We start from the raw sequence: 16,559 nt of genomic DNA, 5'->3' as shown, positions 1-16,559 counted from the left end.
TTTCTTGATATGTGTTTATCTTTGTCTTTATTTTACCCCTCTGTCTATACTGTATTTCCCTTCTTTTTATTTATTTTTTTTTTGTTTTATTTATAATTATATTTTTTTACATAATTACCCGGTATTTATTTATTTTTCAATATCTCTTTTTCCTTCATTCATTTATCTCTCCTTCTCCCTGTTTATTTTTCACCTCTTTATTTTTATATTTCTGTCTCTATTTGTCTATATATGTTTTGCCTATTTTTCCACTATTTCTCTTTCTTTATCTGTTCCTTTGCTTTCCACTCTTTTTTGTGTCTCTTCCTTCTTTTGTTTCTTTTCTTTGTCTCTTTCTTTATTTTACACTTATTTCTGTCTTATATCTCACTCTTCCTATTACTATCGCTTTATTCTTTGTCTCTTTTCACTCTCTCTCTCTCTCTCTCTCTCTCTCTCTCTCTCACAATGAACCTCAGGATAATGATACGCAGCTGTACCACCAGAGTCGTCCTCTTACAAAACGTTACAGCACAAGTAATATTTAACACAATGGGGAAAAATCACAAGAAAGTTACCCCACCTGATGAATAAACACCTGAATGCTACCAGGAGAGGGTTAGGCTAGGTAAGGTGAGATTAGGTTAGGTTAGGTTAGCGCTGGGGTGGTTAATCTTAAAGTGAAATAAGCTGAAAGGTTAAATCTACTGGTGATTTTAATAAGCTTATAAGTTAAAATATACAGTAATTTAAAAAAGTGAATAAGAGTAGTCTTAATGCTATGAAAATTTGGTCGTTGTTGAGAACTTCATTAGTTTTGTTGTGTTTTGGGATTTCCTTGTTTGAATCGACTTATTGTTTACTATTTATTATTTGTATACATCTTCTGTCTACATACATACTGAACCATTTTGAATTTACATGCTGATTTTACTGAATAATCATTTTTCTGACTGAGAATGTGCAAAAGATGGCCACCAAACTGATGCCTACACAGCATTTCACTCACAAAGAGAAATACGAACGTCTTCAGTTGTCTAGCTTATACTGTAGACGGGCAAGGGGTGACTTAATAGCGATTTATAAGCACCTCAGAGTGGGGACAGTTTATACTTAGTGAAGACAGTTTATATACCGTTAGGACAGTTTATGCTTAGTGGAGACAGTGTATGTGTAGTGAGGACAGTTTATGCTTAGTGAGAAGAGTTTATAATGATACTTTATGCTTAGTGAGGACAGTTTATATACCTTAAGGACAGCTTACACTTGGTGAGGAGAGTTTATTATAATAGCGTGAGAACAGTTAATGCTTAGTGGGGACAGTTATATACCGTAAGGACAGTATATGTTAGTGAGAAGAGTATACATCATGAGCACAGTTTATATTGCACAAAAACAGTTCATTATAATTTAGGGCAGTTTATGTCCAATGAGACTAGTTTATTTCATGAGGATAGTTTATAATATGTGAGGACATTTAATATCTGGTGGACGGCTTATGCTCTGTGAGGACAATTTATGCTTTGTGAGGTCAGGTTATGTTCCAAGAGGACAATAAGTATATAATTATATACCCATACAGACAGTCTATGCTCTGTAAGAACAGCAACTGTGTATCTTCTCCGTTATGAAGACCAGGAAACTGAAGACCAAACCTGCCAAGAGAAGTGTATTGTTGTCTATAGGTAAACAAAATTCCGTACGTGCAAATTAGCTATGTTTTGTATTATATATGTATATTATTTCATACGCTCTTATACATGTTATTACGTCATTATTCGTATATAATCTATACAATTTTAAGGGCTTGATTGATTTGGACGATAATGACAGAAAATTTTAATTTACTTCAGTCATGACCAACCGCGACTTACAGGCAGCGAAGAGTAGGAATATTCCAGCGAAGTCAGTGAGAGTGAGGATGAGTGATGGTTTATAGCCCTCCTCCTTCCCCGGAGGCACCAGGCAGGCCGTGGCGTTGGCGGTCACCTCCATCACGCTGCGACTCACCAGTCCAGACTCTTTTAAAGGGGCCATCCTGTTTGACGATGAAAAAGCCTTTTTTGTGGGGGGCATGTATAAATTGATCATTAGTCGAGGTTACAGATACAGTATAATGTTTAGGAAGCATTAAGTATCGTGATAAGGGCAAAACACTTATTTCTTGTGTGGTACAATAGACCCATCTATTATCCCATACATACAAAACAAGTGGACCAAAAGTTTTATTTCGTGAGAATATACGACTGAAATGCAATGAGTGATAGAACTCTAGAGTGAAGATAATGTTATAGTGTATGAAATAATAATAATAATAATAATAAACGGTTTATTGAAAAAGTTTGCAGCCCGAAGGCTGAAAATATACATTGGACATAAATGACTTATTACATACATTGGTGGTTTAACAAAAGCCTTCATTAGAGAGTGTGTGTGTGTGTGTGTGTGTGTGTGTGTGTGTGTGTGTGTGTGTGTGTGCCCAATGTCCATTAATTGTTGACCCTTGGGGAAGGAGGTGAACCATGCTCATACACACAACGATAAGGAAATGTAGCGAGAGAACAATAGTTTACCTAATGCTACATTCATCATTTTATTGTTTGTCTCGGGGAATTTATCCATCGTATTTGTTACTTGCTCTATATTAACATAAATGCAGTTTAACTTTTACAGTCAAAAGTTTTAATTTGATTTTATAGGACATAGAGCCATGAAAAGAATATAACAAAATTTATTTGAAGATAAACAGACAGATGTAAGTGGAAAGCGGAATTAAGTGTGTGTGTGTGTGTGCATATGTGTGTCTCACCATTTGTTAAAGTGAGGAACGAGGGTGCTGCCCTTAGGGAAGGCGAAGGCCAGGGGGGCAGCCCTGATGGGCTCGGTGGCTATGTGGTAGTTACACTCGCCCGTCTCCCCAAAGTCTTCACTCATTATCTGTCATGAAAGACATAGTGTCATGTTTGAGGCGTGAAAAAACATAATTTTAGAGTCGTGAAAATATTAAACCAGTACACGAGTCTCCTTAATATACGCTTGTATTCTATACGTTAAAATATACGAAAACTGTCCCAGCCTGCTAAAGCCACACGTCCCTCATGCCCCACCTTCCCCATGCCCCACCTTCCTCATGCCCCACCCTCCTCATGCCCCACCCTCCTCATGCCCCACCTTACTCATGCCCCACCTTACTCATGCCCCACCTTCCTCATGTCCCACCTTCTTCATACCTCACCTTCCTCATACCTTACCTTCCTCATGCCTTTCTTATGCCCCCACCTTCCTCCCCACCTCCTCATGCCTCCTCCTTGCCTTCTTACTCATGCCCCACCTTCTTCACCTTCCTCATGCCCACACCTTCCTCATGCCCATGCCCTGTCCTTCTTTCCTCACCTGCCCCACCTTCCTCATGCCCCACTTTCTTCGCCCCACCTTGCCCCACTTTCTTCATGCCCCACCTTCCTCATGCCTCATTTTCTTCTTGCCTCACCTTCCTCATGCCCCACCTTCCTCATGCCTTACCTTCCCCATGCCCCACCTTCCTCATGCCTCACCTTCCTCATGCTGAAGAAGTCACAGATGACGGCCAGGTCGCCTCTCCTGATGGTGTGTTGCACCTCATTGCAGCTGTAGACGAAGGAGCTGCCCTCGTACACCTTCTTGTTCAGACCAGACTTGGAGGACTGTCACCACCACGTTACAACATGTAAAATGTATCTATTAAATAAGTGCACACACACACACACACACACACACACACACACACACACTTTGCAATTATTGGAATATACTTGCATGGTGTAATACTCGCATTGTTCTTATATTGGAACTTATCAACAACTGTCGAACCAACAAACATTCAAGAACACTTAAGTTACGTAACTTGGAAGCAAAAACAAATGTGTTAAGAATATCATATTTTACTTTACCCTCTTCGCCACTACTATGGAAGTGTTTCTGCGTTGCGCTGCTCACACACACACACACACACACACACACACACACACACACACACACACACACACACAAGCTGTGACTCACACTGAAGAAGTGGTGCATGGACGTCCCCTTCTCGTTGGCCCAGGGGATCTTGCCATAGTTAACAAGGTCCTCCAGTGAATCCACGGGCACAGTGACGAAGGGCACAGCCAGCAAGGAGGTGAGGATACCCTGATAAGCTGAGGTGAGGATAAGGGCACTTATTAGCCACGTCCCAAGAAACACTCGACCTGATGCAGTCCGTGGGAGGTGACAGACGGCTGTGTAGGAGGAAGACGTGGTTTGTCTCAGCTATTGACACAAGTAATATTTTCCTCTGTATGTTTTAAGCTTTCCAACAGTCATTATACTCACGCTCTCTGAGAACAGCTCGTACAGGCCAGCTGTGTTGGAACACCTCGGTGGACGGATCATTTCGGGATTTGTGCCCAGGAGGTGAGATCGTGGCATTAGATGTCTTAATTGGTGAGAAAAGCTGAGGGGTAGCGAGCCAGCTCAAAATGGAGCCCACAATTCCACTCAACCCCAACACCACCGCCAGCACCACCCACACCTGCTCACATATACAAACATGCATCATATATGTTAAAAATTATATTCCATCTTTACCATGACAACTCCGGCTGGCTAACGTATGAGGCAGAAGAAACTTTTCTTTTTAGTGAAGTTAATACATTGGTTGCATACTTTAAATCGAATATTCATATATGTGTAATACATTAATTGTTTTCCTTCCTACATTCAGAGCATAGCTGTAAGATGTGGAAATTAATATGATATTTGAAAAGAGTCTGCTATTTCTTTCACGTACGTTAATTTGAAAATCAGAAGATAATACAATAGAGTATATCCTATATTTAACATCATGTTCTCTATCGCCTGTTCGACATTGTGTTTAGAACATAAGAACATAAGAATGGATGAAACTGCAGCGGGCCTATTGGCCCATACTGGGCAGTCCCATTTACACCCAACCCCTATCGCTCATATATCCATTCAACCTATGTTTGAAGCTATCCAGCGTATTTGAGTTAATGATGATGATTGGTAACTTGTTCCACTCGTCCACTACTCTATTTCCAAACCAATGCTTACCTATTTCGCACCTAAATCTAAATTTGTCTAATTTAAAACCATTGTAATGTCACCTTTGTTTAGCCCTGACTTCCATTTATACACCTCTATCATATCGCCCCTCACTCTATGTCTCTCGAGGGAGTGCAAAATAAGATGCTTTAACCTGTCTCTGTACTCAAGGTTCCTAATGCCCGGGATTAGTCTTGTCATTCTCCTCTGAATTCCTTCTAGGAATTCCATATCCATTCTGTAGTACGGTGACCAGAATTAAACTGCGTAATCCAAGTGAGGTCTCACAAGCGCAAGATATAGTTTTAGGATGACCTTGCTAGTCTTGTAACTATCACTCCTTTGTATTTACCCAAGTACTTTGTTAGCCTTGTTTCGAGCAAATAAACATTGTTTACTTGGTTTAAGATTCCTACTTATCATTACTCCTAAATCTTTCTCACAGTCGGATTTCTCTATAACATCGTTGTTCATCTGGTATCTGGTTTCTCTGTTTACATCTCCTATTATGTCTGTCCCTCTGTCAGTTTGGCATGTTTATGACTACAACTGTTAGGAAGCTACCCAGGAGCAACTGATGGACTCAGGCTATGAATCCATTATACAATGGACATGAGGAATACTTATCACATGGCATATGCAAGACATCAATGGTCATTAGGACACGGATGCTTTTATTACTGTTTTTGCAAAGCTCTACCAGATTGTCCGACAAATTGAAGTTCAATTTTAATTAAAATAATTATAATAGGAGAATCTGCACAATAGTAAAGAAAAAGTAACAGCCTTCACAATAATGAAACCGTGGTTCAACGTGAGAAAGAGAGAGAAAAATGTTATATAACCAGATGGTTTACCTGCCAGGAGAAAGGTTTGATAAATCCAGCTAAGTCTCGCTCCAGCCTGGGTCGTGGCAAGAAGATGCCGAAGCCGTCCACGTAAAGAGTGGAGGAGAAGTCCACCACCTGGGCCCTCTCCCACGTCACGCTGAAGGGTCCCAGCGACATGTCCACCTCCTACGTAAGTTTCAGACAATATTTATACGTAATAGATGACTGAAACAGCTCACTGAGTCTTTGTCACATCTGCTGTAAGAAACTCTTGTATATGCCTCTTCTTACACCTCGTAGATATGCTGAAAGCCAACCTGTCCTCCTGAGTTATGCACAAAAGTTACCTCATAATATTTAGTAATTTGGGTTAGATCCATTCGAATAGATTAAATTTGATAAATTTTGCTTCTTCATTCTTTTTTTAAAGGTGCATAGAATTTCCCTGTTGATCCTAGCTGTTCTCAACTAATGGGCCAATGAAATATATGTGTATGTGTGTGTGTGTGTGTGTGCTGACTTCTAGTTACCAACTTGGGGTGCAGAACCCACCTTTCTTTGCGTTTTCCCGATTAAGCCCGTGAAGGAGCCGTTAGGTAGTTGTCGACCCCACTCCCCATCAGGTGACAGCACCGTCGTGTACCTGAGACCGGGCGATTTGTTCATTAATCATCATTCATCACATATCAGTATTGTCCAGTGTTAGTACCGGCCCGGGGACTGAACCCAGGGCACAATGGGGAAAAATACGCGTGCTATCTCTGTAGTACCACTACAAGTGACTACATGAATTATTTGGCACTTGACTTGACTTAATGCCTGTAGATGAGGATGAAGGGCTATTGCTTGTTGTTGGGTGGGAGGGGAGGGTATACTGCCAGACTGGGGGTCACTAATACTAAGGGTAAATACTTAACTCTAATCTTAATTTCTAAGGGTCGATGCCACCAGACCCCCTCTGGACAGCATGTAGCTCGTTAGGTAGCGTGCAGAGTGGACTAGGCATTGGGTTAGGTTTTCCATTGACCAGATCGATAAGGGGAAAGAAGGGTGAAACCATAACATGTCTTAATTAATTTATTCCTTATAAAGCATACTGGTAAAAAACATACAAATGAATGGGTCTTCCTCAGAAGAACAACGAAAATGTTGGTTACCCAGATGGGCACCAGACGTCTTACATTAATGGCGTGTCATCCACATACTTATTGCATAACAATCTGTGACCTCCTTACCTCGGTCATTCCTTCTTACACTATTCCTTAACACATCAGACTGCTCCACCTGTGTGGAATATAGCACCGTCGGTTATCATACATAGTAGCACCATCTCAACACACATGTTACACTCCATACCTGCAGGTATGGGACTCCTTGTGACTTTTAGGTATACACAACAGGCGCCTCGTTCGCACACCGCCCTCGGTGGGTAAAGACGAGGGCTTCACCTAGAGACATACCAGTACTATTTCTACGCCTGGTATTATAGGTCGCTCCAAGTGACGACCGCAGAGTTTCTCACGGTCTCCTTATTTGTGACTACTCATTAGGAGTGGTGTGCTGGAAATCCACAGGTTCACAGTGGAGTGGCATAGCTGGGAGTAGTCACCACCTGTTGGGACGCTCATAGGGATAATGGCTGCCGGGCAGCAAGGCACTCCGACCGCATGGAACCTGAGGTGACGGTAGAACGGAGGGTACTGAGAACAGTGCCCTGCCGCTCGTCACCACGTAGGCCTACAGTTTCCAATCTTTAATTTTTACTTTTATTTCTTACGGCTCTCACCTGAACACTTTTCGGTATATTGTCACTCATGCCGTATAAACACATATTTTAATCCTAAATTACACACTAAGGTAAGGTCTTGGTTTGCTAGTTCGTGGGTAAATTCATTGGGTTATAATATCAACGCAGCACACCCGAGGCGGGTACATGACGCGCCTTAAAACAAAGGCTGAATGTTCATGGCGTGGGTGTATCAACTTCACTTAAAACTGTAATGAGGGATCCTCCTCTCACACATTGCACTATTTGAACACAGACATAAGATTCTCTGATCACTGTACCTGTCGTGGGTATATGTCACGTGAGGATACGAGGTGTATTAAGTTCATACCGACGCATACAAGATTATTTCCTTTCAAGTATAGTTTCTGGGTCACTTCCAACACCTCACATAGTTCTGATACATTTATCCTTTTTCCAGATCTTTGTTCTCATGTATTTTCATATGATATCTGTGGAAGTTATGTTCGCTACACGTTCACAGACGTAAATAGTATGACCTTCAAACCCTAATCCACACTTAGTCGTACAGTACACTAGTCCGGCTCAACTGGACTTTAACATTCATCTTATGGATACCCTGAGTTCTCCTTAATGCTATGAATACATACAATTAATATGATATAACTGTACCTGGGTACAATACAACACATGGTCTAGTAACATTGAGTAGGTGAGTTATCCTTTAACAGTGTTTCCCGTTTTCTGAGATTCTACAAGAGCGGTGGATTTGAATGTTATATAGCGTAATATGAATTAAATGGGGTTTTAGGAATGACAATGATGTGCGCAGTACAAGGGGGGGGGGGTGGAAATACTTTGGAGGTACTTGGGAGGGGGTGAGTTTTAGGAGAAGGTAAATGAGGAGGAAATTTGAAGGAAAGTAGGAGAGTAAAAGTATCCAGGCTAAACCAGATAAGCTGTTTTTTTTAATTCTTTGTTGATCTTTTGCACGAGTTATTTAAGCTCTAACTCTCAGGCCTTTGACTTTTCTCTAGGACTAGGTCATGTTATGTCATAGCAGTAGCCAGTATTTCAAGAAAGAGGTGACGACCTCTGGCCAGGTTCTTTATGGATCTGGCTGAGCATCGTGTCTTTTTTTTAATAAAGTGGGAGGAAGAACAGCAGCAGGAAGGGGTTGGAGAGGCCAAGGAAAGTGTCCGTTAAACACCTTTTTTTTCCTTTTCTTTAAATTGAAGCTTTTGTTTCAATAGGAAAAGGTTTTTGCAAGGAAGTGGTGTAGGATCCAACTTGCTATTTGGTTCGCAGGGAGGTGGTCCTATCTGTTTATTTTAATTGAAAAGGTTGATGTTTTTTGTTGCCAATGTTTTAATTGGCTACTCATGCCATGCGATTTATTTTGTTATTTTGTTGTTGTATTGATTTGAGATTGTTAGTTGTATCTTGGTATTTGTTATCGCCGCCCTCGTACGCCGCGACTTCTGACTCACATACCATGTGGTCGGTGGTTGCCCAGATGTTCGGGGACGCACAGCAAGCATTGCGTTGCTATGATCATATATGAGGACTCGGGATCGCTTCTGGCTGATAGTATCTTCCAAGCCCTTAAGTGTACACACACTAGTTACCAGGAGTTACTTGGAGCGATACTGGGAGTTAAGTGGAGCTATAAACCCGCACACTTATTGGATATTTGGACCTATATTCTGGAACGGGGTGGTAATATCGACAATATATACCAAGATTTTCCCAAGGCTTTCGGCAGTGTACCCCAAGAAAGGGTGAAAATCAAACTGGAAGAGTGCGGAATTCGAGGAAATGTCCTAGCGTGGATAGAAGACTTTCTACATGACCGCAAGCAGTGTGTGGTGATTAATGGCACGAAATCATCATCTGTACCTGTCACAAGCGGGTTACCACAGGGCAGTGTATTGGGCACTCTTATGAGGGCCTGAACTGCCACCATTTATGAGGGCCACTACTGCCACCATTTATGAGGGGCCTGAGCTTCCACCATTTATGAGGGCCTCTGTGTGCCAGTAACAATTCCTTTTACTCTCACACTTATTACCATTGGTAGCGTGACGATAGGAGGCTCGTGGGTAGGTGTAATGATAGTATCAAGCAATAGGGAAGAGATAACGGTAAATACTGTAGGTAAATAATAGTCACAATTATACAAATACAAAGTTTATTTAAACATGAATATGAAATTAGGAGAAAGAATTTATTTGTACCAACAGACGAAATCTAGTACTAGGCCCTCAGGCTCAACCTACTCACACCATTACTGGGTGGACATAATAACACTTCCAACCCTACAGGGTGGACATACTCAATAACACAACTATTATAGTCACTTAGCACCATAAAGTCCAGGGCAACTGCCACTACAACACTCAGTCGTCAGGGGTGATACTCAAGCAACAGCCATGGGGTCCAGCCGCCATGGAGTACTTTCCGACGAACTCTGAAGATCCCAGTGGATTAATTCCACCACACAAATAGCCCTACTGAGTTAGACACTCATCCACCAATGATGGGGGCTGGTAGTGGTGTGTGGCTTGGTGATCCGGGGTCACCTCGCAGACCGAGCGTTAGGGCCAGACGAGCCAGCTATGGGGGCTATAGGTAGTCTGAAGTGTCTGACGACCGGGTCTCACGAAGGTAACAGATCCTACTGGACCTCGGACATCTCCCCAGACATTGTGGATACAACATCCACGCTACAGACACGGCCTAGGCTGCGTTAGGGACCTGTATGGATGAAGGGACGGGCACTCACTAACGGGGACAACAACATCACGTTTCAGGGGACGTTAAAGACGTAAATATGACTTCACTCAGAGCATATCAACTACGTTATTGTAACACTTGCACAATCAACTATTAATTGGGTCAAATCACTTAAAAAGGGCAAATTACAACACAGCGTGGAATGGCATACCTGTATGGATGAAGGGACGGGCACTCACTAACGGTAGAAATGCCCGTGGCGCCCTCACTCAAAATAGGCCAGGGAGTCCACCTACTTCTATTCCGATGAATTCATTTACTTTACACTCTGACGTTGAAATTGAGACTATGAACTCAGTTTCATTCCCTACTATTATCCTCACTAACAATGCTCTGACTGAGTTATCAAAAGCAAAATTAAATTGATTACAAAGGGTTGGATGGCAACAGGGCCCAGCATACAGCGTCTGCTACTAAATCCGTGGATTATATTCCAAGTTCCCACTAAACGAAGACGGGGGAAACAGAGAAAACGGGGGACGTTTCCACTGGGGGACTCAGAAGGTTTTGTGGACGTTTGAGTGTAATATGAATCCTTAAGGTTTTCAGGTTAGCCGTCATCACGATCATTACACTCTGTTGTTTGTTTGTTTCATAAATGACATGCCTGACGTTACGTTATACACTCCTCCATACAAATGTTTGCCGATGACGCCAAGTTATTTTGGGAAATCAAGAACCATGCGGACTGTGAAGAGCTGCAGAAGGATCTCTGTGAGCTCCAAGAATGGTCGAAGAAATGGCCGCTGAGATTCAATGTCACGAAGTGTAAGATGATGCACCTGGGGCGTACCAACGGTAACGAGGCGTTACACATGTCCCAACGGGATGAAGAAACTGCATTACTTGAGACTGAATGTGAGAAGGACCTAGGTGTGTATGTTGACAATGAGCTGAAGTTCTCGGGCCGTTGCGATAAGAAGGTAAATCAGGCAAATAAATTATTGGGTCTTATAAGAAGGTCGTTCAGATATCTATAGACGGTCCGTCCCTCGTAACGATCTTCAAGTGTGAAGTGCTTCCTCAACTGGAGTACTGTCACCCCGTCTGGTCCCCGAGATATGCTAGGCACTGTCAGTTGGTTGAAAATGTTCAAAGGAGGGCCACCAGACTGGTGCCTACACTTCGGCACCTCAACTACCCTGAGAGATTGGAGCGCCTGAACTTGCCTAGCTTATACTACAGATGGGCAAGTGCGACCTAATTGAGGTGTATAAGCATCTCAAGGGGCACTACTCAGTCGAATGTCCTTTCTTGGAGCTGGCGGACGCTCGCTCCACAAGGGGTCACAACTCAAGATTGAAGAAACCGCAGGTCCAGAAAACTGTGAGGGCAAACTTTTTCGGAGTGAGAGTTGTGAACTCTTGGAACAATCTACCAGACAGTGTTGTGACGGCACCGAGTGTGAGCTCTTTCAAGACCAGACTTGACCAATACTGGAGCAGGTTCAGGTACATTCAGGAGCCGATGCATGCCCAGTACTTGCCAACAGTGAGTAACAGAGACGTGACCGATCGCCCAAGCGGCTAACGAGCCGATCAGTGGTGAAGAGGATAAAATTAAAAAAGTAAAGGAAAAGTGTATTTACTAACTGACATATAATGTATACATGTTATGGAATATAATCAGCAGTTAACAAGGGTCTCACTTTTACAGGTTTTGACCATATCAATCAATAAACGTTGAGAGAGTCCATGTTGCAAGTTTCTCTCACCCTTAAGATGTGTCGTCATCTAACTGTCGAACATTCGGCAGTTAAAATATTGGTTCTGGGTTGTTTAGTCTTGTTCTGAACCATGAATGTTCTCTCACTTTTCTTTCTATTTCATTATCGAGCCAGTAAGTTACAGCCTCTAACTCTTCTACTTACTCCCACGTTCTTTTAGCTTTCTTGTATATGTCTACATTTACTGCCTCGATGGTGGCTTTCCAATGTAGTTCTTCGTTTGTTACCCTTTGTTCATATCTGATGTTATAAATAAATTGTAGGCATTATTTTGTATTGTTTGTAGTTTCTTGATTCTTGTGTCACTGAATGCGTTGATTGGTACAGGCGGGTAGCTTATTGTTGATTTTATTAGTGCTGAATACAGTTGTAGTTTGTTTTGTGTATTTAGGTTCTGGAATCTCCTTTTTTTTTTTTTGCTGCTGCTGCTGCGTAGTTTGTTGTCCTTTTCTTTAATGAAGCTTTGGTATCCAGTTTTTGTGATCTTGAGTCCTAGTGTGCGACAGTCACTTGTCCGACGGGCTGATGGCTGCATTGAGCAAGAGGGGCAGAACTTTGAACATTTGCTCTAAATGTTAACACCAGCACAAATCATATGGCATTATTTTTTGTAATAAACGTCACTAGCAGCAGTGGATGTTTCATTTACACCCCAGGATAAGTAATAAGAGATCTTAGTGTGGAAAAAAAGCCATCCAACCACGTCAGGAGGGCCAAGAAACAGCTGCCCTCCAGCAGGAGTGTGGGTCACTCATACTACCCGTAGGGGAAACAATTGCTGTTGGCATTCCTAATCCAGGGACGGTCGAGGTCGTTTGCTCAATTAACCCGCTTCTAAGAGTTGTTCTGGTTGGTAAGGTCGAGGTGTGATCTGTGGTCAAGTCGTGCTTTGGCTGTTCAGGGAAGGTGCGTTCCCGCTGCTGCCAGTCACCAATTGGATATTGTCGTCAGGAGCGTTGGCTATTGCTGCTACTGCTGTCCGGCGAATATCCATCCTTATGGCACAATTAATCAGCCTCTCAATTATAGTGGAGAAGGGGTGGATAAGTGGGAGCAGGTGTAAGTATGTATTTGTCCGCATATGTGTGTGCGTATTTATATGCAACCGAATGTTTATATCGATACGTGTTTCTATTTTCTCTCTATTGATGTTCTTTGTCTGTCCGTCACCATAGCTCAGACATCGCCTACACCGGTACTAAAGTCACAGTCGCGTTTTTATTTTAATATCTTTTCTTCGTGAACATAACATGCCATCCGTGTCCGTATAAGGTCCGCTCCGGAGAGTTTAGCTCTTTACATTTGGTCTAACAATTATAACTGTGCTCCCTCATCTTTCTGGTGGGCTGATCTGCTGATCAGTGTTCCCCATGTGCCAGCACCATTATACAAGCTCCCTCGGGTCACCAAGACCCCTGATTCATACTGTGATTTAGCAACAACATACAGAGGTTTTCACCCTTTTCTGTGCGTTAAAATGCTTGTGTATGTGAAGGTCTGTGACGGCGATAAAGTAGTTTACATACACGCACGAATATGCAAAGTTTGGTCGGATTGATAGACAAGCCCCACTATATGTTCCTTTCTCAGTTGAGTCGGATCATAAAACCAAAAATAAATTAAAAGGTTACTGTACTCATAATAACAACAACAACAACAACAATAATGATAATAATAATAATAATAATAATAATAATTAGGGCCCGGATAGTTATGCACTAAAAAACCATGAAATATGCATGCAAATATGCACTAAAAACAGGGGAAATATGCATTTATATGCACTAAAAATGTCACTTATAAAGCCAAGAATGCAGGTTATACGGAAACAAAATAGTTAATATAAACTAATGTTAATGTGCACTATTGGACTTAACAGCTTCGAGTCGGATGTGCTTGCTTGTTTTAAGGTGTTGTTGGACTTGAAATTTCTTGCTCGCTGTCACTGGTGCTTCACAATATTTACAAAACAGTACACTTCCATCAGTAGTAAATGCATCAAATTCCTTTACATATGATCTCAGCACTTCATTTTGGTTTCTTTGTACTTTCGGCATTTTCACGAGCAGCAGAAGAGAGTAGCTCCACACAGCAGCACTGCTCCTGACTGACTAACTCACTAGTCCAATGAGTCATGACCAGGTGTGGAAACGACAGATTAAAGCGACGTGACCTCACCTCACTTCACCTAACCACACCTCACCTCACCTCCCAGTACCACGTGTGCTCATTCAGTGGCAACAAAGAGATACTGCCAGATGAATATTTTACCAAAATATGCATTTATATGCAGTTATCTAGGTAATATGCACTTATCATAGAAATCACGCAAAATATGCATTTGCATATGAAATATGCAAATGCATAACTATCAAACATTTAGGAGAAATTTTGCATTATTTTCAAGTTCAATAAAAAGATCCATACGTGAAATTAAGTTTGTTGGCAATGATGTTGAAGAAGTCCACGGCGACGCCTGTGAGAGAGATGTTGGCTTTGCTCCCCGTCTCAACCACCTCCTCGAGGGGCGCAACCCAGGGCACCCACCTGCCCACACCAACTTTCAGGTGACGGCCACTCAAAGCCATGCTCGCTCCAGTAACGTATCCTGTAATTCTATGAAAGAAGAATTCGTCAGTGAGAAGTCAGGGGTGAAGTATTTTTGGCTTAAGGCGGCGGCACACTGGGCACATTTCCTCCCAAAACATGTTGGGCAAACTCAGTCCGGCCAGTAAAACAAAGAGACTTGTGTCACACTGAGACGTTTTGTTGGCGCATCTAGTCTGCCCAACACAACGAAAACAACAACAAAGCTTCTAGACGAGGTCCAGCATGGGTCCAGTACAGTTGAGGCCTAGCAGGATTGTGCTATAGTTCTTCAATTGTTGAAGCAAGTGAGGCGTCTGCAAAGGCTAAAGAAAAGACATTGGGTGCGTCGTGAAGTTTCTTTAAAAGTGGCGGCGGCTGCCTGGTCAAAGAAGACCCTGAATAATGATTTAATAATACTAAAAAAGTTTTAAAGTGACGAATAAATAGAAACATGTCACCGTTTTTGTGTTATATTTTAATTACAATATTATTGTTTCATGATTTATTCAATTTTTACTTGAATATTCAACACCTAATATGAAGCACATTTGAGCAGTAACCCAGCCTGCAAAGCTCACTGCCAAACCGTTGTCCATTTCTCCAGTTGCTTGCTGAGCTGTCAGGCCAGCGACCAGCAAAACGGGCAACATTTCTGGAGGAAAGTGCCCAGTGTGCCACCACCTTTACTCATTTGGATATCAGAGTCGCCGCAATGTCACATCCCAATCATCCACATTAACACAGATTTAAATAAATTATCATCATGGATTTGGCTGTACGGGAGATAACGTCACGCTGACTTAATTAGTGTATACTCGATAGAATGTTTACTATTTTAAGCAATGACAAGTACTTACATTATTGTTTCTCTAGTTTAATTATTTGTGTTTTCGTTCCTCTCACATATTGACTTTACTCATACCGTTACTTATGCCAAGGAATCTGTGGGAGGAAGGAAGGGGATATCATACTCTGGTTTCAGGATTTAAATATGCAAAAATGAAAGTGGCTAATATGTATTCCCATGTATAAATTAATTCTAAGATGGGTTTATTAATTGCAACTTTTCCCAAAAATCTCATTTACACGGTAAAAATTGCGATTTTCTGATTTGAAGGCTGTCTAACGCAGCCTCAGGGCACCCAAACCAAAGCGCGCACCTGTTCTGCATATGATTTTGTCTAAAAGTTGCCTTTTTATCTCTTCCTTGCTTAATTGCGTGTTTCAACACCTCTGGGTGCTCAGAAAATGCTTAGATTTCGCGTAAAATTTAAGAATTTTATGTTTTTCTTCAAAGAATAGGTGCGGCTCACCAGCTTTACTCAGATCGAGTACCAGGAGACTTGCCTCCTCCACGTGTAGGTTTACACGCCTGTTCTTCCTGGAACACTGAAAAGCGTGGCCTCATATGATCTTATATTATGATCTTATGAGGACTTTTAGCTCTTATGAGCATTAACGATGGCTTCAGCCTCTTCATTAGCCACTCGAACCTGAAATGCTCTTAAGTATGTCCTGCTTCGATATGAGCACTGGGAGCATTTATCGATGGTCTATCCTGGCTCTCACCCACCCATCTCTCCTCTCGTGACCGTACACAGCTTGGGAAGCAGTTGAGACTTCCTGTACAACTCTCTCGCAGGACTGAGTAGGAACAGAGAAAGCGTCCTCTTTGAGTGGAGTTTGTCTGAGATCCTCGAGCTCAGTCAAGTTCATCTTGCAGGTGAAAATAGGCTCGTAAATATTCTCTGATTCCCAGTTGATGAGATCCTCAGGTGAAGCGGCTTGCAGATTGACGTCGGGATTT

At 42.1% G+C, this 16,559-nt stretch overlaps 1 protein-coding gene and 1 long non-coding RNA gene across 2 annotated transcripts; both read right to left on the bottom strand.

The window, feature by feature from the left end:
* Positions 1-500: 500 nt before the first annotated feature.
* On the bottom strand, positions 501-2,985 carry LOC121879100. Its single transcript, XR_006091276.1, has 3 exons — positions 2,789-2,985; positions 1,854-2,037; positions 501-1,634 (listed from the first exon to the last, which is right to left on the bottom strand). It is a non-coding gene; the product is annotated as an uncharacterized LOC121879100 (long non-coding RNA).
* A 512-nt stretch (positions 2,986-3,497) lies between these two features.
* LOC121878957 (glutamate receptor 2-like) lies at positions 3,498-16,468 on the bottom strand. Its single transcript, XM_042385408.1, has 7 exons — positions 16,326-16,468; positions 14,591-14,779; positions 6,447-6,537; positions 5,922-6,080; positions 4,333-4,531; positions 4,021-4,238; positions 3,498-3,662 (listed from the first exon to the last, which is right to left on the bottom strand). Exons 1-7 carry the CDS (start codon positions 16,466-16,468, stop codon positions 3,498-3,500), a joined length of 1,164 nt encoding a protein of 387 aa, XP_042241342.1.
* Positions 16,469-16,559: the final 91 nt, after the last annotated feature.

Source organism: Homarus americanus, unplaced genomic scaffold, assembly GCF_018991925.1.
Source record: "Homarus americanus isolate GMGI-L3 unplaced genomic scaffold, GMGI_Hamer_2.0 scaffold4060, whole genome shotgun sequence".
Taxonomy (NCBI): Eukaryota; Metazoa; Arthropoda; class Malacostraca; order Decapoda; family Nephropidae; genus Homarus; species Homarus americanus.
This window is presented reverse-complemented; position numbering and strand designations above follow the sequence as displayed.

What these genes read in the sequence shown, in the direction of transcription:
- LOC121878957 (XM_042385408.1), bottom strand. Translation starts at nt 16,468, where the DNA reads ATGAACTTGACTGAGCTCGAGGATCTCAGACAAACTCCACTCAAAGAG. An exon ending in GGTCACGAGAGGAGAGATGG is followed by an intron (nt 14,780 to 16,325) that starts GTGGGTGAGAGC and finishes CTTCTTTCATAG; the next exon opens with AATTACAGGATACGTTACTG. An exon ending in TCAAACCTTTCTCCTGGCAG is followed by an intron (nt 4,532 to 5,921) that starts GTAAACCATCTG and finishes ATATGTGAGCAG; the next exon opens with GTGTGGGTGGTGCTGGCGGT.